Source organism: Meleagris gallopavo, chromosome 5 (assembly GCF_000146605.3).
Source record: "Meleagris gallopavo isolate NT-WF06-2002-E0010 breed Aviagen turkey brand Nicholas breeding stock chromosome 5, Turkey_5.1, whole genome shotgun sequence".
In the NCBI taxonomy this organism is placed as follows: Eukaryota; Metazoa; Chordata; class Aves; order Galliformes; family Phasianidae; genus Meleagris; species Meleagris gallopavo.
This window is the reverse complement of record NC_015015.2, coordinates 20530281-20553414: the sequence shown is the minus strand read 5'-3', so window position 1 is coordinate 20553414 and position 23134 is coordinate 20530281. Positions and strand designations below refer to the sequence as shown.

At 39.6% G+C, this 23134-nt stretch overlaps 1 protein-coding gene across 1 annotated transcript in view; it reads left to right on the top strand.

The window, feature by feature from the left end:
- The window catches only part of LOC100542789 (cytosolic phospholipase A2 epsilon-like), a 52244-nt gene that overhangs the window by 11173 nt on the left and 17937 nt on the right, over positions 1 to 23134 (top strand). Inside the window, exons 6-11 of the mRNA XM_031553390.1 lie at positions 12016 to 12144; positions 16951 to 17082; positions 18121 to 18257; positions 18650 to 18875; positions 19881 to 19995; positions 20421 to 20558. Coding sequence (XP_031409250.1) covers positions 12016 to 12144; positions 16951 to 17082; positions 18121 to 18257; positions 18650 to 18875; positions 19881 to 19995; positions 20421 to 20558 — 877 coding nt within the window. The remainder of the gene's footprint in view (positions 1 to 12015; positions 12145 to 16950; positions 17083 to 18120; positions 18258 to 18649; positions 18876 to 19880; positions 19996 to 20420; positions 20559 to 23134) is intronic.

The window sequence follows — 23134 nt, the reverse complement described above, 5'->3', positions numbered from 1 at the left end:
TTTTTTAAATGACCTTCATGTCCTTTATAGAAATAGAAACAATTTGGGAGATTAAGCTGAATTTTGTCATGATGAATTCTTCATGGTCCAATGCTTTACACACTTCAGCTGATGTACTGTCTTGTATTACTGATTTCTTACACCTTGACCTTCTTAGCAGTCTTTGACTTCAATCACAGTAGCAGCAGTCAATGAGTTTTCTCTTATTTCACTTTACACTTTCTCCCTGTTGTTTTAATCAAAGTTTATCAGAAAATAGATAATAATTATTTCATCATCTTCTACCAGCACTCCTCCATTTTCACTTTAGATAATCTTTTCAAATTTCTGGTCATTAGCTTTTGCAACAGCTTCTTGCTTTTGCTGTCCCTTCTTGTTTTTTGAAGTGACTTTACTAAGAATTACTCATCTATTTGCCTTCCCCAATGATCTAAACTCCTCCTTGAACTCTTTCTGAGAGTAATTTACCCTCTGTCTCCACTTTCCTATCCATCATTTTCTTCTATGCTTTCTGTATAGATGCTGAGGTGACTGCAGACCAGGGACTGGTGAAGAAAGTGTACTTTGTTACCTACTGTATTGTTGCTGTAATTACAATTATAAGAGATGGCTTCAGCAGAATCTGGATTCTTTCAGTGTTTGATTGTCATTACAATACATATATCCCAAATTTTAAAGTTTATCTCCTTTGTTATTTTTGTTTTGTTTTTTTTTTTCAGCAGGAAGAAAAATCACCTTACTCCCTGCTTACTGTAAGAATCATAAAGATGACAAATGCTCATCAGGCAGACTTCTGTAAGTATCAGATTTTTCTTACTGACATTATAAAGTTCTAAAGTTACTGGATTCCCACTAGCACTAGCTAATATACAAATGCATAACACAGAAGTCATACTAGCTAAGAATACATGATCAAATCCAAATTCTTCTATAGAATATCTGCTTCCAATTTCAGGTGTTTTGTTTTGTTTCGTTTTTTTAAATAAATAAATAAATTCAGCAACAGGTCAATAATGCCAGTTTGGGTATGAGTAAAACTAATACATAGGTTGCTCCAAAAATAATGCCTCCTACTTATTTCCTTGGAAACTGCAACAGATTTAAAGGGCACAGTAACATTATTTGATAGAGCAGGTTCTCAGCTACCATACACTATTTTTCAACATAGTCACTACTATTAGATAAACACCACCAAAAATGAACAAGAGCCTGCATGTTGGGTTTGTACAAATCTGCACAGGCTGGGATGACAGCTGTGCATGCCCATCTAGAACGTGGCTTGTCTTTCACATCACTGTCACCACTGCTGAAATGCACCACCCGCTGTCTCACTGTGCTCATGCCCACTGTTTGGTTTCCACAAATGTTCAGCAAGCACTGATGGATATCAGTGCGGCCATTTTTTTTCTGCATGGAGGGATTCAGTGACACACCTTTGCTTCATACACACTTCCATGTCAGACACTATTTTATCAGACTGCCCCTCTGCTGTCATCTGTTCACTGCAATGGACGGGCAGGAATGTTCAGGCTCTACTGCTGTAGCACCAACAGCTGCCTCTGCCAACATAATAAAATAGAAGGTATTGGTTTCAAAGCAGCCCTCATACATTACTTTCCTGATGTGTTGACTGTTTCAGAGATGTGAAAACTTTTTAACACCTTTTTTAATACACAGGTGTTTCTATCACATATCAATAAGAAATATGTAGAATACAGGGCTGAAATCCTTACTCTGTCACTCTTAACTGCTTGTTGGGATTCCTTACAGCACATATCAGAAGTTCAGTGGAGCTGTATAATTTGCATGTCCTGAGCATCATAACATCAGCCATATTGTTATGGATGTTTCTGACTCTGGTCATACACTGAAAGTTGTATAACAGGGGACTGTAGTATGTAGCATGTTTGTTATGGCTTACGTGCAAAGTGTTCTGAAAAGGTGTGGTATTTACCTGACACTCATCCTTAGTGGGTGCTCCATTTCCACAATATTTTTTCTCTGCATAATTTTCTTCTAACATTTCTGTGTGTGCCTCATGAACCTGGCAGGTTGCTAATAACTGCTTTGTATATCAGTTTATCATACTTTTCTTTCTTATCATGCTGTGCCTTTTCTTTGTTTCTGGGGGGGGTTGTGCTGAGTTTCACTGATACCACAGCCTCTCCACTGCCCTGTGTCTCATATAGCGTTACCTCACTCTTCTGTCTTCCTGATTTTTAACTTTTTTTTTTTGCACAATCCTTAAGTATAAAATGTAATTTACAATTACTGTTTGCACAGAGCAAGGTCTATTCTTTATCTATTGTACTCCAAGATATGTTAGTTTCAGCGCACTTAGCAAAGCTGGTGCAATCCAGGTCTAAGTGTCCTTCTGCCCAGGAAGCAGGTTATCAGACAGACTTTGAGGAAGGCTAAGGAGTAGGTGGGATGCCATCTTGTTTTTCTCCAAGTGCTATTTGACTTCCACTGGATAATTCAGAGATGGCAACACTTTAATCACAAATATTCACATTTGTTTTTAATTTTGTCTTCAATGGAAAAGTATTCTACAAAGACTTATCACCATCTCTGTATATTTCACTGACTTTGGAGTTTTAAGAGCACAGATATCACAGTTGTCAATTATCCATCCTAATGGAGAGAAGTATTTGGTTCACGTGGTCTGTAATACTGAATTGCAGAGATCAGAAAAAATATCAGAGGACAGCAAAGAAGGTCAGTGCTCTTTCACAGCTGTGAAACAGTGCACATATCTGCATGACCTTACCACCATTCCTTTGAAGTGCTGTTTTAATTTCTTTTAGTATCACCTTTGATCTAGAATGGAAATGGAATGATAAGAATCATGATTCACCACGTTATCCAAAAGGATTGCATGATATAAGATGACAGTGTTCTCTCAGAAAATAGTTAAATGTTGTGACCTCATCCTCCATCCTCCAGCAGGATTTCAAAGAAAATCCTGTGGAGCGAGAAGCAGGTGTTTTAGGAAATTCCTAATACCACCAAAACATACATCACTTGAGTAGGGACCAAGATGTGCGGGCTCCATTTTTAGCTCTATGTATGGACTTTCTATGTACATGTAGGCAAATCATCTGAGCACTCTGTGCCTCTGCTTAGCTACAGAACTTGTATTAAAAATATATGTCCTCCCAGATATTTTGTCCATCTTCTCTATTTAGATTATGTGCATCTTTTGAAAGATGTGACCTCTTGCTATGTGTAGAGGATCCTAATTTCAAATGCAAGGCAAATGCTGGAAACAGTGAGAAGCATCTCCAGATTTTTTTTGTAAATTACTGGCAAAGAAGGGTTGGGACCAGTAGCTGAAGAAAAGGAACTTTTTCTGTCAGAAATTTCCCAGCTACTGTTGTGGCTTTGTGTGCATTCTTTAAGTAAATTGAAGTACAGTAAGCCATTTGCAGTTGAACACTGAAGGCAGAACACTATCAAAAAGTCCTTTGTTGAGTGAGCAGCAGCAACCTGCCTGTGCTTGCAAAGAAGTTGGAGTCTCCCAGGGAAAACTATATGTTTGACATATGTATGACAATGTAATTTCAATTCCTTGTGATACCATGCAAACAGATATCTGGTGATTTTCAAGCACTGATTTGGATGTGATGCCAATGTTCTTTTGACTTAATGTTTTATTTTTTAAGTATTTGAAGCATCAAAAAACTAAAATAGCTACATATACTATTGTGCGCTGATGAGAATTAGAAAACGATAGTTTATCTACGCTCATCTTAGCAATATGATCTTTTTCCCTGGAAAATGGAGTACAAGCAGCTGGTACAGGTGCCATTAGGTTTGAGATATCAGTGGAAGGCTGACAATTTTGTGATTGTCATCACCAAATACCAAATCAAGAAACAAGGATCCACTTTCCAACCAAGTGCTTCAGCTTCTAGGACTTGCTTTCCCTGCCTTTTCTAACTATACATGGTTATCAGTCTGCTCAAGTTTCTGTTCACCTCTGCTTACACTTTCCTTGATTTTCTCTCAGTTCATTGCAAGTGTTGTGCCAGGCCATTAGAGCTCTTTTTCTCTGACTTGCCAAATCCTTGCTTCAGGGAATGCTATTTCCTATGTACTTCCACTGATGTTCCTCACTACTGCATATACCCAACTTGATCCTAGTTTTTTTTTTAAATGTGCATCTTGAGACCCGTGGGATGTGTGGGAGGGAGTCTTGGCTTATCTTGAAATGTAGTGCTACACCTTCACCTGTTGGCAGCACATGCTGGTGGATCTGAGCAACCATTGTACCTGTTTATGCACAGAGACAAAACTAAATCAGAAACAAAACACCAAACACCCCGCTCCTCCTCGATGGACCAATTAACCCTTTTCATACATCTGGTGTCACTCCACCACTTTTGTGGGCTCCTCTGCATTTAGGTAATTCTCAGCTCTGACTTTTGCTTCATACTTCACACAACGGGTTTCTGGCTTGCCTCATCATGCAGATGCTCTTGACAGACCAGAGCTAATTAGTTTTCACTGTTCCTAGCTGACCCTTTTGTCAGTTCATATAATGGGTTTGATTCAAACGCAGATTTCAGGCACTCCTTGATCTCACTGTGGGCATTAGAGAGGTGCTAAGATAAGGAAACTAATACTCGTCCTGCAGGTGCTTGGTGTCAGCAGGTTCTAATACTCCTATGCAGTTGCACTAGGGAGGTGGTAGGCAGTTCAGGAAACAATACTGATGAAGCTTGTGGGATCTTACAGCCAAGTACCCGCTTTGCATTACCTCCTCAGCCCGAAAGATGCAGATAGTCTTGAGTAAAGAATGACTTAACTTTTTCGGTTATTTGTGTGTTCACTTGCTCCTTCTTGTCTGGAGTTGTGCAGGGACTGTGAAGGCACATGTGCCACAGGCTTTCATAAATCTCATTCACTGACAGGAGGAATATCTGACCAGGACAGGGTGGTGGAGAAAACAGTGCATTAGCTCCTTTTCTCACTTCTAACACCCCCTCCAATTATTGCATTTACCAGAAGGATGAGGAGAGAAGGAGAGAAGCTCAGGTTCACTATCTTCTTATTTTCTTTCCTTAAACAAATCAGTTACTAAAAGACCATGCAGAGCTACACCATCGTTAGCATTTACTCCTTTTATGGTAGTCCCTACAACGCACAACTGGAGCTACCCCATTCTTTTGGTCAAGCAAGTCCCCAGTGAGGGGCTCTGCATCATCTGACACACCTGAAGCTTCAGCATTAAAAAAGAGCTGTTGTGCTGCAAGTGAAAGATGACCTCTTCCAGGTTTCTGGGTAATGCTAATGACATTATTTAGTATGTGAGAAGGTGGAAACCTCTTGGACTCAACTGGATCTCACATAATCCTGAGGAAAGAAGTCTCTGTGCTGGATGGTTCTTTGATATTATACTGATGTAGATAACGAGTAATACAGTACACGAAGAGTTGATCTTTGCTGCTGAAGAACATATATGGGCAAGTTAACGCAGAAAAGGTGAAGAGAGCAGATGGGAAGTCTGGCCTAATGTAATCAGCCCCATTAGTGCTGGCTAACTGCAATGCTGAATTTGAGCTGTGTTGCCTAATAAGAAGTTACTTGATGTAAGTTTTAGATTGACTGATGCTTTCTTCCCAGCAACAACATCTTTGCTGGGTGTTGTCCTACAAGTTTAAGAGGCTGTGGCTAGAGAGGTCCCCATGATATGGCTGTCAGAGGTGGGCCAAAGTAAAGTCTTGGAAGGTTGAAACATGGGTGTGATATCAGATGTATTTTCAAACTGTACAAGTTGGGTACATGTGGAAGCTGGAACAGAGTGTGGTGTTGTTAAATGTTTCAGGAGCTGGAAGTTAATCTGAGTTTTGCTTCGAATATGTACTGGAAGCTTTCTAAGTTTTCCAGTTCAGAACGATTATGCTGCTCTGTTTGGTCTTACGTTTGCTTTAGGATCTTCCGTTCATTTTTCACCTTTGCATGAAGGGAGACCTTTGAATCTTTTAGAAGAAAATCTCATAGCTTTTTAGTTCTCATTGGACTAAATAGCTGCACAGGCTGTAGGGCTCATTCACATGCGGACCCTGTCCATTCCTTGTAAAAGACATCTCTGATAACACAGTAAGGTCTTCAAGCCTTCATTATTTCCACAAGCAATCTGCAAAGAGTAACACTGCATTTATAGATGAGATTAATGGACAGAGTTCAGTTCAAATCAGTTTTCAGGCAGATAATGTTTGGAGGTAACTTCATAATGCTGTATTATGTTGGTGAAGGAAAACAACCTTGGGGGCATCATCTGAAGACTGAGAAATAGGAGCAGCTCTTCTCCTCCTTTTAGGTGAAGTGAGGTAAACTCGGATTCAAGGGAAACCTGTCTGTGCAGGTAGAGAGGAATTCACTAGGAGAAAATTATATATGTGTGTGTGTGTATATATATATATATAAAACTCTATATATTTGGCACTATGAAGTGCTGTAACAGGATAGATGGGATTTTATAGTTTATGTTAATTGTTCTTAAAAGACTGGTTTTTCTCATACGCTTTGTTTTTCAGTGCTGTCATTTTTTTTCTGAGAGACATAACTGATTGTAGCATGTGATTGTTAATTTTAGAAACATGCCAAAGGACTGTACTTTCATGGTGCAGCAAACAGTTGTTAGTGGTTATGAATATCTGGGTTCAGTTCTGAATGTCTGTCCCGTTTTCTTGAGGACAGAGATGAGAAATAGTCCAAAAGTGCACAAAAGGAACAGTTTACAAAGTTGAAAATGGGAGTAGGATATAAATGACACCTAGTAGTGACATACAAGAAGACCATGAACTCAGATGTCTTAGTGTCTCCATAGAGTGACATTATATTATCAGGGAATGAGGTTGCCACATGTGCTGTGATGTAAGAGCCATGCATGGCATGAAATTGCTAATGATGCCTAGCAATACAGAGTTGCGTTAAAAGTAGAGCATGAAGAAAAAACAAATATAATTTCTTCTATTAGCTCCCAGGTAATAATGAATGAACTGAAGATCTTTGCTAGCTCTTCCTTACTTTTTTTTTCCAGGGATAAGAGGGATCAAAGAAACTGGTTAATCATTTCAAATTCTCCCACATAATAGGGTATGACAATCTTTATCAGACATCCCGCTATCCTGTTATTTTTATTGGTCTCCCTGTTTGCATATCAAGTTGACTTCATATGAATTAATGATACTTCTACAGGAATATGTAACATTAGTGTCACAGCATGAGGAATAGCTGATACTGTACGTATAAATCAAGGAGAACATAGGAAATAGCAGGAATTTGATGGGAAACAACACATCTTCCTATCAGTAGAGACTGTAGACAAACTGTGGCACAAACATATGTGGCATGGTTTATTTCTCCACCGGAAGAGGATATGCTTTGTCCTAATGGCCCCACCTCACCTCATCTTCAAGGTCAAAATCTCTTACTAACAATTATGTATAATTTGTCTGTGATTAGCTAGGCTTGACATCACACCCAGAATTAGAGTGGCTGAGGGAGGAAGGTACCTCCAGACATCATCAAGTCAAATCCTCTGCTCAAAGCAGGGTCAGGCTGGATCAGGCTTTTCAGAGTGATGTTCAGATGGCTTTGAAAGTCTGCACAAATGGAGACTCCACAATCTCTATGGACATCTTATTTTGGTGTTTGACTGCTCTCACAGTTACTGTTGTTTTAGTTTTGTATTCTTAAACTTATCTTTTTGCTATGTTTAAATGGATTTTGCTGTATTTTGATTCGTGCCTGTTGCCTCTTATCTTTCACTGAGCACTGATGAGAGTCTGGCTCTTTCTCTTCTTGATCCCATTGGGTATTTAGATTTATCGGTAAGATCCCGCGGAGCCTTTTCTGTTTCAATCTGAAGAGTCACAGCTGTTTCAGTCCTTCCACATATATCAGATGCCCCAAACCCAATATTCTTTGTGACCTTCTTGTGTGCTCACTCCTGTGTGTTCATCTCTCTCTTGTCCCAGAAATGGTCTCAGCACTCCTGATGTAGCCTTACAAGTGCGGAGTTGACAGAAAGTCAACTTTCCTCTACCTGTTGATAGTGCTACTTCTAATGCATCCCAGGGGGCTGTTGGCATTGTCAGCCATATTGCTGGCTTATGTTCCACCTGGTGTCCACCAGAATCCCTAGCTTGTTCTCTGTAGAGATTTCCCCCAGTCATTTGGCCCCCAGCTTGTTCTGGTGTGTGACATTATTCCCATTCATGTGCAGGATACGGCATTTCCCTTGATTAACTTCATGAGGTTCTAGCTGACCTGATCTGTCAGCCACTCCTCCCAGTTTTGTATCATCTGTAAAATCCATCCCATAACTCACATTGTTACTGGAGATGCTAAACAACTTTGGCCTCAGTGTCAGGCCCTGGGGTGCACCTCCAGTGGCTGGCTTCCAGCCAGACTCTGTGCTGCTGATTACAATTCTTTGAGCCTGGCAGCTGAGCCTGTTTTTAATCAATTTCATTGCCTATTTGTACAGCCTGTGCTTCCATAGTTTGACGAAGAACTGTCAATATCTTATTTAAAGTAAATATTTGTGAAAGCAATGCTCATATGGAACAATAATTTCAGTAAGTAAATTCAAGAAAAAGTTTTATCAAGGGAAACACAGACTTCTAGCATTGTCAGCTTTTTTGTTTCATCATGAGTCTTATGCACTGTATCGCTGAAAGGCTAGAGCATCTCTATTCTCATTTAGAAGAGATGGAAAGAACTGGCCTTTGCAGTTACAACAAAAATATTGAAAAGTTCTTCATGTACCCTATAGTAACCAGATATCAAAAAAGGAGAGAGTTTATGAGTCAGATCAGTGTAGCATTTTTGAAGTACGTTACATTGCATCTACTTTGGTGATTTTGGGGGAAGATGGACTTGTGTTTTTGGAATGCTTGGCATCAGGAGTGATAAGTGCATTAATTAGAGGAGGGAAAATCTAGATGGCCTGAAGTCATGTGGAGATCTAGGCTTCCTATTGAGAAAATGTAGATCAGAGCTAGTGATACCACATATCAGGATAAGTACTTCATAGGTTGGCAGGCCATCAGATGTTGCAGTGAGGGGAGTTATTTCAGTGTATCAGACAGATTGGTAATTACAGCCCTCCTGTACAGCGTAAATAGAATCCTACATCAGTAGTTGCCAAAATCAAGATATTATCTTTTGCTTCAATTATGTAAAAACCCACAACACTGAAATATTTCTTGTGGAATCACCTTCAAAGACAGAAAGGTAACTCAGATCCTTTGTGCAGAGTTTACCTGGTAGTTTTAAGAAATTCCTTCAGATCCAATGCTAAGAGTTATCTGAAGGTCTCCTTGCCAGACAGTCATCACCCTCCAGGGTCACCCTCCGGGTTACTCCTGCCATGGCCTCTAGATTTCAAGGGACACTTTATATTTAGGCAAAAAATCCCAAAGCAATATATCTGAGCACAGACACCAGAACTACCCCTCTTTTACATTTTGCCCATAATTCTGACTGTGTTGCAGACTGCTGGTGAGCATATGGCACTGCTTGCCTGTGCTTCTCCTCCCACACTCTGTGGGTCTGCCAGCTTCAGCGGGCTGTGAGTGGTTTACAACATTTTATCAGCAAAGAGTCAGTGTTTTCACTGCATGCTTACAGAAAACAAGCATTAATGTTTTTGCCCATGGGGTAGGTAGTTTTAGTGATTGCTGTGGGACCAGATTTCTCCCTTTCTCCTCTTTTCTCACCAAAGCATATGTTTATACCATAAGATGGATCAGCCCTTCCAGTTGCCACTGAAAAAGTTCTTGTTCAAGATCTGAGAATCTCTTTGGTGTTTACTTGGCTCATGATTTATGGGATTAGAATTCTTGTAGTAAATGCAAGTTCCTTCCCTTCATCTGCAAGTTGCAAAGCTTTTCTGCCTCTTCATTTTTCCTGAGGAGAAAGGTGGAGTAGGAAATGGCTTCCAGGTCTTTCAGCAAACACCAGGAAAAGGATCCCCGGCTTCCTATTGACATACTGAAGGAACAATTGTATTGCTGGTAGATCTCTCCCTTCCTACCCCACCTAAGAAGACAATACTCAAGATGGGTGGGATAATTAATTTTTCTATCATGGAGGGTTAATAGCAATGCATGCCAGATAGTTATTATCTGAATCAGACTCAAACTCTGATTCTTTTGATATTTCTTCTGGGATTAAATTGCAGACATGGAAATGAGAATTTGAAAAGACTAGTTTCTAGATCATATTCTCATCTCGTTAATGTTTTTTTCTATACGTAATGGTTACATGTAAAAAATGTTATGAGCACATACAATGCACGTAACAGTTATGAAGCAAAGTAAGTTAGCATTAAAAAAATGCTAGGATTAAGTTTGCTCCTATTATGTTTGTGACCCCCAATAGTCTCCCCATCTTTCTCAGTTGGTTCCTTTACTGGGGCTGTACCTTTTTCTCTTGCTATTTCCTTGTTTCAGCTGAAATTCATTTCTTTGCTTGCTGCTCATGCCAGTCTGGCACATTTGGTGCTGCCACCCTCAGAGGTCTGGCTGGGTGAGCAATGGCCCACTATTACCATGGAGACAACTTAAATCCAGTTTTCCTTGTTGTCTCTTCTCTATGCATCAGGGACTATGAGGCTGAGATGTGTGGAGCATAGGGATTTTTGCTGCTGAGATCTAGCAAACACTTGACAGTATTTAGTTTACCATAAGGTGATAGTATGGTCAAATACAGGCAGATTTCTATGTGGCAAATTTCTTCTCCTGCAAATGACCAGGGAGCTGAAAAAAATATTGATAAGGGACAATATAAGACTTCTGGCTGTTTATATTATTAAATCACTGGCTAGGACTATATTTAAGTATATACATGGGACATTGTGCATAACTATTTGGATTCTCTGCTTATTAAAACAGTGTTGCAATGAACAAGTTATCTTTATCTAGCTGTATGGTTGCTATCTTCTTGCATCAGCCTGTGGATATGAGAAAGAACTGGCCATCTCTTATCCATGTTCAAACTACAGAGCACTTATGTGCCTCCATCTTTTGTGCTGTGGTTGCCCTACCAGACATTTTGTGCCTATGTCTCTATAGTAAGCCAGTCTGATTGCTACGTGAGTCTCTGGTTGCCAACTGCTTCAGATGAAAAATTCCAAACAAAAACCATCAAAAACTGCAGAGATCCTGTGTGGAATGAAACTTTCTACTTCCGGATACAGAGAAAAGTCAAGGTACCCAAAGCTCTCATCTCATTTCTATGTAGTTTCTTTTGGTTTGAACGAAAACAGGATGTCAATACTTCTAATGCCTATCTTAGTTTACGTAAATTTCTAGCAAGCTGGAGTGAACATCTTTGGCTTTTGTACTTCCTTCCTCACGGATGCTTTTTGTTTGTGAATCAGCAATTGAGCCTGACCTGCTTGCAGAAGGCTGAGAAAACCAATGGCAGAGTGACATTACAGAGAAATAATGAACTAAATCTACAAAGCAGCCCTAGAGAAACCTCTCTTTCACTGAGAGGACAGGAAATAAATGCATATCAAAGCCAAGAAGCTATTAAATTCTGGTATAATTAATTTTTTTATCCAGCTTAGCACTGCTAATTACTCTATTCTCAATGAACACTGCTGTTTGAAAGTGGAAAGCCCAAGAAGAGTGCAAAAAGTCAGACTTGAAAGTTATTAATAATGAAATGACCTTTACTGCTTCTGTTGATATGGGACAATATAGTACTAATGGTTATCTGTATTACTTCCTAAAATATTGTGCTTGGTGAGTTACTTTTAAGCAGAAATAATGTCCGAAAAGAAATCTCATTTCAGCCTTAATTGATAAGACTAGAAACTTCTCTCATAAAGGAGATTACACCGATTTTCTTACTCTGGTGGCAATTTGTCATCAATGCTTTTCTATTTATTTCCTCTCTCCACAGCTGATGCTGAGCATGGAATAGTTGCACAATGTTATGTTTCTTGAGGACATGCTAACAAATTGTACATTTTTTCATTTCTTTTTACAGAATATTCTAGAAATGACTGTTTCTGATGATGACATCTTTCGTGATGATGACCATGCTATTGTTCTTTTTGATGTAGCTAAAATCTCCCTTGGGAAAAGAGTGATGGTGGCATTCCCATTGAATCCACGGGTAAGAACGCAGTCAGAAGTTTAACCACAAGGGGAAAAGCATAAGTGTCTTGAGGTACTAGATTTGATGTCTTGTACTCCAGAACAGATGAAATTTTAGGGAAGCTTTGAACTTTTACTTAACTGACAGAAAATGCCAGTTTATCTAATCTTAACACAGATTATAAAAACCAAAACAATTCAAGGGCACAATATCCCATGACGGTTTTCTAAATGTTAAGTTTTAGAATGTTGTTCTCGACATAGGGAAGCTAGCAATGAAGAAGTTGTGAAAAATGAAGGTTTTGTAAACATACTTTGCTCTGCTTGTACAACTGAGATCACCTTTTCCTTAGAGAAGAAAAAACTGTATCTGTCCTTTAATGCTGACAATAGCAAGCAAGAAACAGAATATTGTTATTTTATAAAGCATAAAGAAACTGTGCTTGCAAAAACAAAGGCTGCGTTTGCAAACCTCTGCACATGCTGACTGAGAATGTCTCATTTTTTTTCATTTTTTTCCAGGGGAATCAGGAGCTGGAAGTTGAGTTTCTGTTGGAGAACATGTGAGTTAAACCCCGTTATTATGGAAGCAGCAGCTCGGAGAAAGATTCATTGATGCAGGGAACTGTTCTGTACACTCAGTCTCACCTCAATCACAAGTCTCCCTTTCTCCGAGCTCAATGTGTGCATCAGCAGATCACTATAAGAAAAAAAAATGTCACAGCATGGAGAATAAGTTCATGATTTTAATTCCACAACATTATTTTGAAATTGTTATTTATGTGGTTTGGAGTTGACTTTCAGAAGCTGGTGATATATACTGCAGTAAGTCTATGGGTTCTCTGGATGGCTCATAGCTGAGGATAATATTGCTACCCAATCTGAGACATACCTGTAGTACCAAGATTGTTACAAGAACTTCCCAGGTGCTTTAGTGCAATTGAATCATTTCTGCTCTGTAAGCTACGTGGCTTCTAGTGAAAATAAAGCATGTTTTTACAAACAATAGAAAGGAGCAAGTTTTCTCAGAGAGAAAAATACATCTTGTTTTAAAAAAAAATCCAGATGATATGATTTCTAAAATACATGTTGTTTTTGTTTTTTTAGCCAGGATCGTCCTGAAACCATCATCACAAATGGGGCAGTAGTGGTAAAACATAAAACATTTTGTTTTGTTTTCTTGCCTTCTTTTCTTCCTTGTTCCTTCCTTCCCTTAGCTGACTTTGATAGTAGTGAGAGAAACACTGTAAGTCTTCATTCTTTGGTGACACTTTTATTAGGAGCTTTGTTAGAGGAGGCCAACACAGTTCTAGAGGAGCCTTCAGACTGCTATCATTTTCTTTTGTTTTTTCTGCATCCATAAAATATTACAAGTCACTTAGCATAGCACCATCTTACCACATGACAGTGATAGTTAATTCTCTTTCACTGGATCTAGCAGAATCCTTCAGCATGTTTAACCCACACATTCAAGCAATGATCCTTCCAACACCTGCCAGCACTGGTGTTGAAATGGCTGGATCAGTAACCTAATTCCCTGTCCTGGTCATGTCTGTTACAGTGCCGTGAGCTGGCCTGCTTGGAAGTTGAGTTTGACAGTAGGGTGAAAAAAAAACAATTGGCAGGTAAGCTTCCTAGTTCTTTAACTATTAGTGATTTTACCCTCTCTAACAATACCTAGAAATTGCACCAGCTGAATACTAAAGTTTTAACTGACCACATCTAAGGAAATTTGTAAAATCTTTCCAGTAGAGAATGCTGCTTGTTCTGCAGCAGGTGCAGGTTCAAAGTTCTGACTGCACAGAGAGCCTTGTGCCAGATGAGAAATGACATAAGGTGCCTGCATGGGAAGTATCTAAACCCCTAGCTGAGATCCTAAAAACCCCTGCTGTACTACTGCTAACTCCTGAAGAATCTTACCTCCTTCAGCATGATAGTCCCTGGCCTTAAATTTCCTCAGGATCTGTGACAGATTGACTTGTGCACATGCACAGAAACACCTCATTTTTTGCAGGGGTTAGCCGCTCAGCAGCTGGCTCACGCCTGACCCCGGTCAAGAACCAGAATCTAGGAGTTCCTCTGCCCACCTCCCTTGAGGGGCTGCATCTGGTACGCAACCTCAGAACATGCATAACACACTCCAGCAGGATTAGCTGAACTCTTTGGATAAATATGGCCAACTACTGCAGAATCAGATCTTATTTTTAAGGGACTGAGAACTTTTGTTGCTCATTATTTGGCCAGATATGAAAACATTTTATAGCACAAGGTACCTGGTGGCACTTAATGTGATCATGGAACTGCAATAGAAATGCAGCTGTCTAAAACTTGCTGGCATCACGTCACACCCACAGCTGCCTTTTCGTTCAGTCTATTATAACGACACAGTGACCTGTAGTGTGTGGGCTTGGATCACTTTCAGATGTCAGCTTTCCAGGTACATAGGGAGAGGAGAAGGGGATTGTTTGAATTTATCTTTTGCTTCCTTTCCCCCTTTTCTCTTTACTTGCAATTAAAAGTAACTACTCTGTGCATTTTATGTCATTGTTTTAGAGAATGAGCTAACGTTTACAGTGAGAGGATCATTTGAAGAAATGCAGAGAGTTTCACTGGGCTCTGGCTCCCGTTCCCCTCTCCCAGATCCCACTCTCTTCCACTATGCCAAATACAAGCAACCCTCATTGGATGTTGCACTCACAAAGAAGAGGAGGATTCCCAGCTTTGTACGTTACCCCTGAACATGGTAGTCAACATGTCAGACAGACCTATGAACTGACCTTTATATATGAGTAGGCAGCAAGAGAAGAATATTTCCATCTTAACCAAAAGGACCTCCATGCTTCTTTTCAGTGTGCTTGTGTGCCATGCAGAGAAAGGAGGAGCAGAAGCATCCCCCTGACTTTACCTCTGAAGTTGCTCCCTTCTGAGCAGGAAGCAGTCAGCAAGGTAATCATCTGCCAACCGTTGAAAATCCTTTGCAAACTTTCAAAAATTCCTACTGGTTCCAAAGATGCAGACATTAAAGTCCCTCTGTCTTCATGCAGAACTGATTGTTTTCTAAGCTCCCTTGCATCTAGTGTGACACATAATAAAGTAAATTGATTGGAGCAAAATAAATGGAAAATTCATGGGAGAAGGAGAAAGAAGAAAATGTCTGAGCTGCTGCTCGTTCTCCTTATATGGTCATGTCCTTTACCAAGCTGGAAGTCGCTGGATGCTACTAGGGCAAAAGGGTGAGGCTTAGTCCCCTAGGAGGCAAACCAAGCTGCACACACACATCCATGTGGAGTTGACAGCCTCTTTGGCTTCCTCTTGCATCTCACGTTGTTGCATGAAATACTGCAGTTTGTTCTAGAACAATGTTTCCCGATGGGAACTTCCAGGGATGTGAACCACTGAGCTCTTCTCTTCTTTGTGTAGCTAAGCAGTGCGTGGGCAATCTTATCTGAACTTCTTAACAGAGGGAAGATAAGGCTATAGATGATAGTGTTGAAACCTTAAGTTGTTAAATCGGTGTACATCTCTGGGTAATAACAAAACACTGAGGGGACAGTCTATCTCCCAGTCTTAGTTTAATGAAGTTCAGAGCTCTGTAGATGTAATGATGATCCAAAAGTACTATGCCACTTTGAAAGTGAGGAAATCAGACAGTCTTAAAATATCTATATTCATTATTTTACTTTTTTGATTTTCAGTGCAGAAAATTTGGTTTGCTCTTAAAGACGAAAAAATGGTAAGAGACCTTATTTGTCTTAATAGAGTTATAGGATCTTTTAGGTTGAAAAAGACCTATAAGATTATCTAGATCACTACTGTTCACCACTAAACCACGTCCCTTTGGGTAATTGTCAGTCAAGTTCCAATCCTTTTGATGTTGTCTGTGTTTTAAGTACTAACTCGTCCTCTTTTTGGGCAATAAAATAAAATGGGCCTGGAACAACATGGAGTTTCAGAGACTGTGATTTTATGTAACAGAACTATACAATGAGTTAAGAAGAGTTAAGAGTTTTTATCCAGAACACATAATATTTTTTGTTGATATTTTACTGTGATCGGTGTTACTCACCAAAAGGCCAATGTGAGCACTCACAGAAACCTCTAGGACTTATTACCAAAGGTAGACTTTCAACAAAAGCTGCATTTCCAAACTCACTTAAAGAAACCAATTCTATTTCCCCAAGCACAGTCATGGGAACAGGAAGGCCAAAGCCAGAGTACCTGGTGACTCTAGAATATGAAAAAAAACTGAAGTAATACAAGTACCTGCATAGATTTTAATCAGCTAAACAAAGAAATAAATTCACATTAACTTATTTTTAAACCAGGGAATCACGTTGTGTATTTTGAGTCATGGTTAAGGCCTTTGTAAGTTTTGGAGGATGTATCTGTGACGTTTTGTAGGAGCTTCCCTACAAAGCCAACAATGGCAAACATTTGCACCATGCTTTCTGTTCATGATGTGAGGGCACCTGTGGATGTTTGCACAATTTTTGAAGAAGCATTTAAAAGCCATCTTCAAAACCCTCCACTCTGCAGGCTTTTGGCTTCATGTCTGAAAGGGAGCTGTTGTGTTACTTGCAGCTCTGTCTAATTTCAGGCATCTTCAGTGAGGAATGGGCAAAAAAGAGGAAAAAAACCCAAAACCCTTAGTCCAAACAAAGATGTGGTGTTGTTCTCTAAGAACAAACCTGAGCATTTCATCTTTTCCTGTTCTGCTTTGTGTGCATAACGGTCAAGACATGTCTACTTATGAAGTAGAAGCAGTATAATTACTGAATGTTGCTGTATGCATGATGTAAGATACTTGACGCTGTGTTCCAGCCAGGAAGACCTTGATGTACGCGTGGGCTTTGACTTGTGTGCTCAGGAACAGGATTTCATTTGCAAAAGGAAGAAGGTTGTTGCAGCTGCTCTGAAGGACATTCTTCAGTTGGAGGAGGACTTGGAGGATGATGAGGTAGCTGAGACATAATTATTCTTTGCTTTCTTTGAAGCTGGATGTCAAAATATAGCATTTGTATTCATTTTTTCTTATTTCCGGGAAATTGGGAAGCTTAATGTGCTTGCTATAGCTAGATTTTTTATTCTACAGAAGAAAAGAGTACTCATAGGGAAGATTAATAAAAACCTCATAGATTAACTTGAGTTAGAAGGGACCCTTAGAGGTCACCTGACCCAATTGTCCTGCAATGAACAGGGACATCTACAGCTAGATCAGAGTAGAGTAAGTATTCACAATGCAATACATACCAAGTATTGTGCTTACGTATGAAGTAGGTTGGGTGCACGTCTCCTCTTTCCCTCCAGAGTTGTAAAAGGGATGGCATCACTACCTTCTGGTCTCACTTGGTCTGAATTGGTCAGTGTTCTCTTAAACTCATCAGTTATGATACATCTACTATTATCATGAAATACCTGTGCAATAGTAGGGATCAGCTTTATCATGCTTAACATGAATAACAGATTATTGTTACTCACAAAGAAACAGTGAGAAAACACCCATGTTTTCTGGTCTATTGCATCTGGTAAAAATCTGGTTCAGGTGGCAGGAGGTACCATTTCATGCTCATCCATGGTTTTTGGTTTTGCAATAGCACACTGAAATTTTGACGTTTGAGATAGTGGATCTCATGTCCAATTGCACAAGTTCTTGGCAGAGAAAACAAAATCACAGAATAATTGGAGTTGGAAGGGACTTCTGGAGCCAATTGATCCAACCCCTGCTCAAGCAGGAACACTCAGAACAGGTTTCCCAGGGCTATGTTCATTTGACTTTTGAAGATCTCTAGGAGAGAAACTCCATAATCTTTCTGGGAGACTCTTATTCCTTCTGTGCCCCATTACAAATTCAGGTCTTTCTTGTCCTTGCAGACCACTGGTATGCAGCAGCTTTATTACTTTAGCAGTGTTGTAACACTCTCTTTTCTAATCAATGACATCTCTCTCTCCCCTCCCATGTTATCTTATTAAATGCGCATATTTTGGGATTGAACAGGTACCTGTGGTGGCAATCATGACCACGGGTGGTGGAACCAGAGCTCTGACAGCCATGTACGCTCACCTTCTGAGCGTGCAGGAACTGAATGTCTTGGACTGCGTTTCCTACGTCACCGGTCTGTCTGGTACAACATGGTAAGGCCAAGATAAACAAAGTTTTCATTGGAGTTTGCCATAAATTATTTCTGTGAGTCACTCAAAGAGTTACAGTGGTGAGCTGCTAGTTGGAGCCTCATTTGAATATCTAGTGGTTACTACCTGCTACACCAGAAGCCATCATTGCTCATAGCATTTTTGGCCAGAGCTATTAAGAAAAGGCTTTCCTTTTCTGCTGTGGCTTTTTCTCATTTCCTTCAGTAGGTATTTGTTAGCATCTGGAGCTAAGGCAGTCCTGCTTAAAGATGTGGGTGGTACTGCATACATGTGTGTTTTGTTATAAAAATCAAGACATCATACAAAAACCTCCACAATTTCCTAAAGTTCAGCTTGAGATTTCACACTTTTCCTTGTGTTTCTTTCTTCTTTAGGACCATGGCAAACCTGTATGAAGATCCTGACTGGTCGCAGAAGAATCTTAAGAAAACACTCAATGATATCCGAAGGCACGTGCTTAAAAATAAATTCTTGGCTTGTTTTGCTCCAGACCGTCTGAAATACTACTTGAAAGAGTTATGCCAAAGGAAACAGGAAGGACATCAGATAAGTTTCACAGATCTGTGGGGACTCATCATTGAATCTATGTTCCGTGACAAGGTATAACAGAAGGACTTTTCAGATTTGCATATTTAATGGATACAGTAGTGAAGGCAGAAGTAAATCAGAGTGGCTGAGGTTGGAGTTTATCTGTGGTCCACCAACTCTGCCAGCACAGCTATGGAGCAGGTTGCCCAGGATTGTGTCTGGTGTAGGTGGAGACTCCACAACCCCCTTAGAAAACCTGTTCCATTGTCTGACCACACTTTTCTCAATTGGCAGAAGGTTGGTTGGTTTTCAGATAAATGCCTCAACAACATGCCTTGTCAGTATCATTTTCATGCATTTGCTGACTGTATTATGCAGACATTAGCATCACACCCGGAACAGATAGGGTGGGAATAAAAATAAATAATAGAAAACTTCTAGTATGAACAACTTAATTAATTAACAACTGAATTAATGTGTAAATATTAAAGTGAAAATCCTACTGTTCTTTTCAAAAAAAGCTACGCAGTATGAGAAGGCAAAGAAAAAGCACAGCTCCCTCTCAAGCTTTGGCACCACTCCCAAGCCGTCCTCTATCTTTCTTAACCATGTCAGATGCTCTACAGCAGAAGCATAAAGGGACAAGCCACGCTGATTATTAACTCTGTTTGGGCTTTGGCATAGACCTGAAGAAGAGAGGATCTTCTGAGATGCTAAAGACAGAGCTTACACTTCCCGAATGAAATATTTCATGCCAAGAATGTTTTTCAAATATTTCCAGACCTTTTTTTTCTTTTAAGATAATGTGAATAACCTCTAAAATCTCAGCTTTTTTTTCATCATGTGAACTTAGACCATATACATAGACAATCCACATCATGAGGACAGTTTGTGTGCTGTAGTGCTGAGAAGGAGGAGGGTCAGAGAGAGGGATCAGAGCATCTCCCTGTATTAAACCAGTGGGGAACGTCCTAGTTAGTCTGGTACGCTCTTTGTTGTCAGAGCCCAGGTTTAGCTGAAGGTGAGAGGCTCTTTGTGTCATCTGCCTGTCCTCAGCTACTTCTTTCTTCAAAACAGGAGGACACCCAGAAGCTCACAGATCAGCAGCAGGCACTAAACCGTGGTCAGAATCCCCTGCCCATCTACCTTTCCCTCAATGTGAAGGATAAAATCAGCGACCAGGATTTTAGAGGTAATCATACTTCTGAACTGCGTTTAACTTTTAATCCCATAAAGGGCTCCATTTAGGTTCAATTAGATAAATCAATTAAGTGCACAAATCCCCTTAGGGGCCAATTCGCCTAGAAGTAGATTTTTAATAGTTAAATCTTTGAAGTCCTCAGTATATGGATGACAGAAAACATTATCCTGAAATTACCTGCTCAGCATGTCAGTAGAAAGTAACATAAAACCTGAAGTTTGCAGACACATTTAGATGTAAGGAGGCAATTCACTCTTTGTATTCCACACTGTGAAATACACAGTGAATAAAACAGCTGTCTGCTGTAACTAGTTAGCTCGGAACCAGACTGCCTTAAATTGGCTAATATCATGTTTTATTCAACTAATTTGAGCCTCTGCTGCTGTAATCAATCTGTTGTGTGCTTTTCTTTTTAGAATGGGTGGAATTCACTCCTTATGAGGTAGGATTCCTGAAATATGGTGCCTATATTCGTGCAGAAGATTTTGGCAGTGAGTTCTTCATGGGTCGTCTCATGAAGAAAATCCCAGAATCCAGAATCTGCTTTTTGGAAGGTAACTTGTTGACCTGGGTAAATGTAATGTAATATAATCCATTTTGAGCAAACCCCTCTTCTGAAATGAGTCAGTTATCACATTTTTACCTGCCAGAAGAATTTGTTAAAACATATGAATTCATAACAGGTCACCATCTGGAGGACTCTTTATTTTCTCTGAAACATTATTCTATAGAACAGATTTATTTGACTTCATATATGTTTATGCTTACTGACATGAGGCCTTTGTATTATTTACGTACCTTTGCCAGCAGTAGAACTTGTCTAATATCATAGGTAATTTAAATTAGCAATCCCTTTTTAGCCCAAGACCCTGCAGTAAAGCCTTTTCTCTAAAATGTTACTGCTGCAGCAAAAACTGATCAGTCCTCCAGGACACTTCCATTTTGGATTGTAAACAGATCTTTCTTAGTAGTTACTTTTTTTTTTTTTCCCCCCATTTTGCACAAGAACAATCAAATCACTAAGAAATGCTTTTTTCCCTTTGCGAAAGCAATCTCTTGCCTCATTGTTTTTCCAACTTCCAGCAATTGCACAAAGGAAGTTTCAGGGCTGTTTGGAGAAGTTAAGATTTTTTGCCTGTGTGGAGATTTCACTGTAGCTCATGAGGAAGCACAAGGAAGCAGTTTGATGTCAGAACCTCCCCTTTCCTGCAGATATCCAACAGAGTGCCTGCATCTCCTCTTCCATGGCCAGAAATGTCAGCAGGTCACCAGCACCCATCCTACACCTCTTTCCTTGGCATTCTCCACTTCTTCAGAGCAATGTGGGACGTTTCTGTCTCTGTTTCCAGCCACTGACCCAGAGTCCCCTCAGTCAGCATTACTTACTTCAGTGACACAGTTATTCCAAAGGTTTTTTGCGAATGAAGCAAACAGCTTGGCACCTCAGCCCCTAAACAGAGCAGGGACTGAGTGTGTAAGTCCTGTAGCTCCTTCCTGCACAGCAGAACCTTTTCTGCACAAAGGATCAAGGCCATGGCCAAGCTGCCTGGGTGCAGCCCTTTCCATCCTTCACTCAGTTTCTCCCAAAAATGCCAGGTTTAGTTCCACAGTTTGGAGGGTACAGCAAGGCACTGCCGCAAATACAGTATATGCAACCACAATGGGGAGTGATGTTTTCTTACCATGAAAGATTGCAGATAGATGGCAGTCTGGGTTGCCATTACGTTCACATTACGTTTGTTGTGTTTTTTTTTAACCATTTAACATATGTTGATAGATGGAAGAACTGAAAAATATAGTTCGGATATACCCAGAAGACAAATAAAAAAGATTTATCTCTTACAATTCCTACTTCCAAAAGCTGTAAGTCAGCTTTCTCATTCTGACTCTTAAATATTTCCTGGCAGTCCTGTGTGACAGTTTTGTACCTGTAACAGGGCTATGCACCAATAAATAAAGCCTTTGGAACTACAAATACTGGGAACTTGAGAACAGGAAATGTTGAGAGTAGCTGGAAAATACTAAATTTACTTGACAAGATGTTATTTGCAACATTACAAAAATGTATGTTTTAGCAGATAGATTGAAAATACTGCCAGCTCTGCTCATACATACTGATAAATCAAATTCTTTACATACACTGTGAATTCATATACTGATTCATAAAGATGGTCCCTTTAATTTACCCACAAAAGTAATGTAATGAATAAAGTTTGCTGGAGAATGAAGGAAATAATGAAGGTCATTGTGAATGAAAATGCTTCCAGGTCTTTACTGGTTTCCTTTCTGCCAAATATATCCTATGCCACAGGGATCTGGAGCAGTGTATTTTCCCTGAATCTTTTGGATGCTTGGTACATATCTGTTCATTCTGAAGACTTCTGGCATAAGTGGACCCGAGACAAAATTACTGACATAGGTGAGTTATTTTTATACCATAATGTTTTTTTTCTTTTTTCTTTTTCTTGTTTTTTTTTGTTGTTGTTTGTTTGTTTGTTTGTTTGTTTCTCACACTGATTTTTTCAAAGCAATTTTGGAATTTCTTCTTCGGGACATTCTGTAATCAAATGGAAACTAGGAGAAAATTCATGCCAGGTATTACAGTATGATGATCATTATAGTCATATGAGGAAAAGAATCCACAAGATTTGTCACAGGGAAAAAAAAGAAAAAAAAGAGTATGGCCCTCATATTGGCCAGATTCAGAGCACAAGTGTAAAACTGGAGAAAAATGTTCCAGTGTATAGTAGGAGTGACTGGAGACCTCCTCTGTTACGCACTTGCTTCTAATTCTTCTCTTGGAATTTTGACTGTGGCATGAAGCTCCACTGAAAGAAAAGAAAGCATGATCTTTGCCTCTATGGATCCTACAAAACTCAAACTCAAGTACTATTGCAGGTCTTTCCAAATTAATCATAAGGATGAGATTTGCAATACCCACCAACAAGTTAACACACACAGGACGGGATTTCAAGAGGAAACATACAATGCAGACATACTACAAACTAAAAAATGAAGAGAAATGTAGCAAAAAAGATTTATTTTCTTGTATTTGTAGGGGGTTAGTTTCTGATTGTTTAAATAAGGACTTTGCTAGTAAGGAACAATTTTGTATTCTCCCCACCCACCC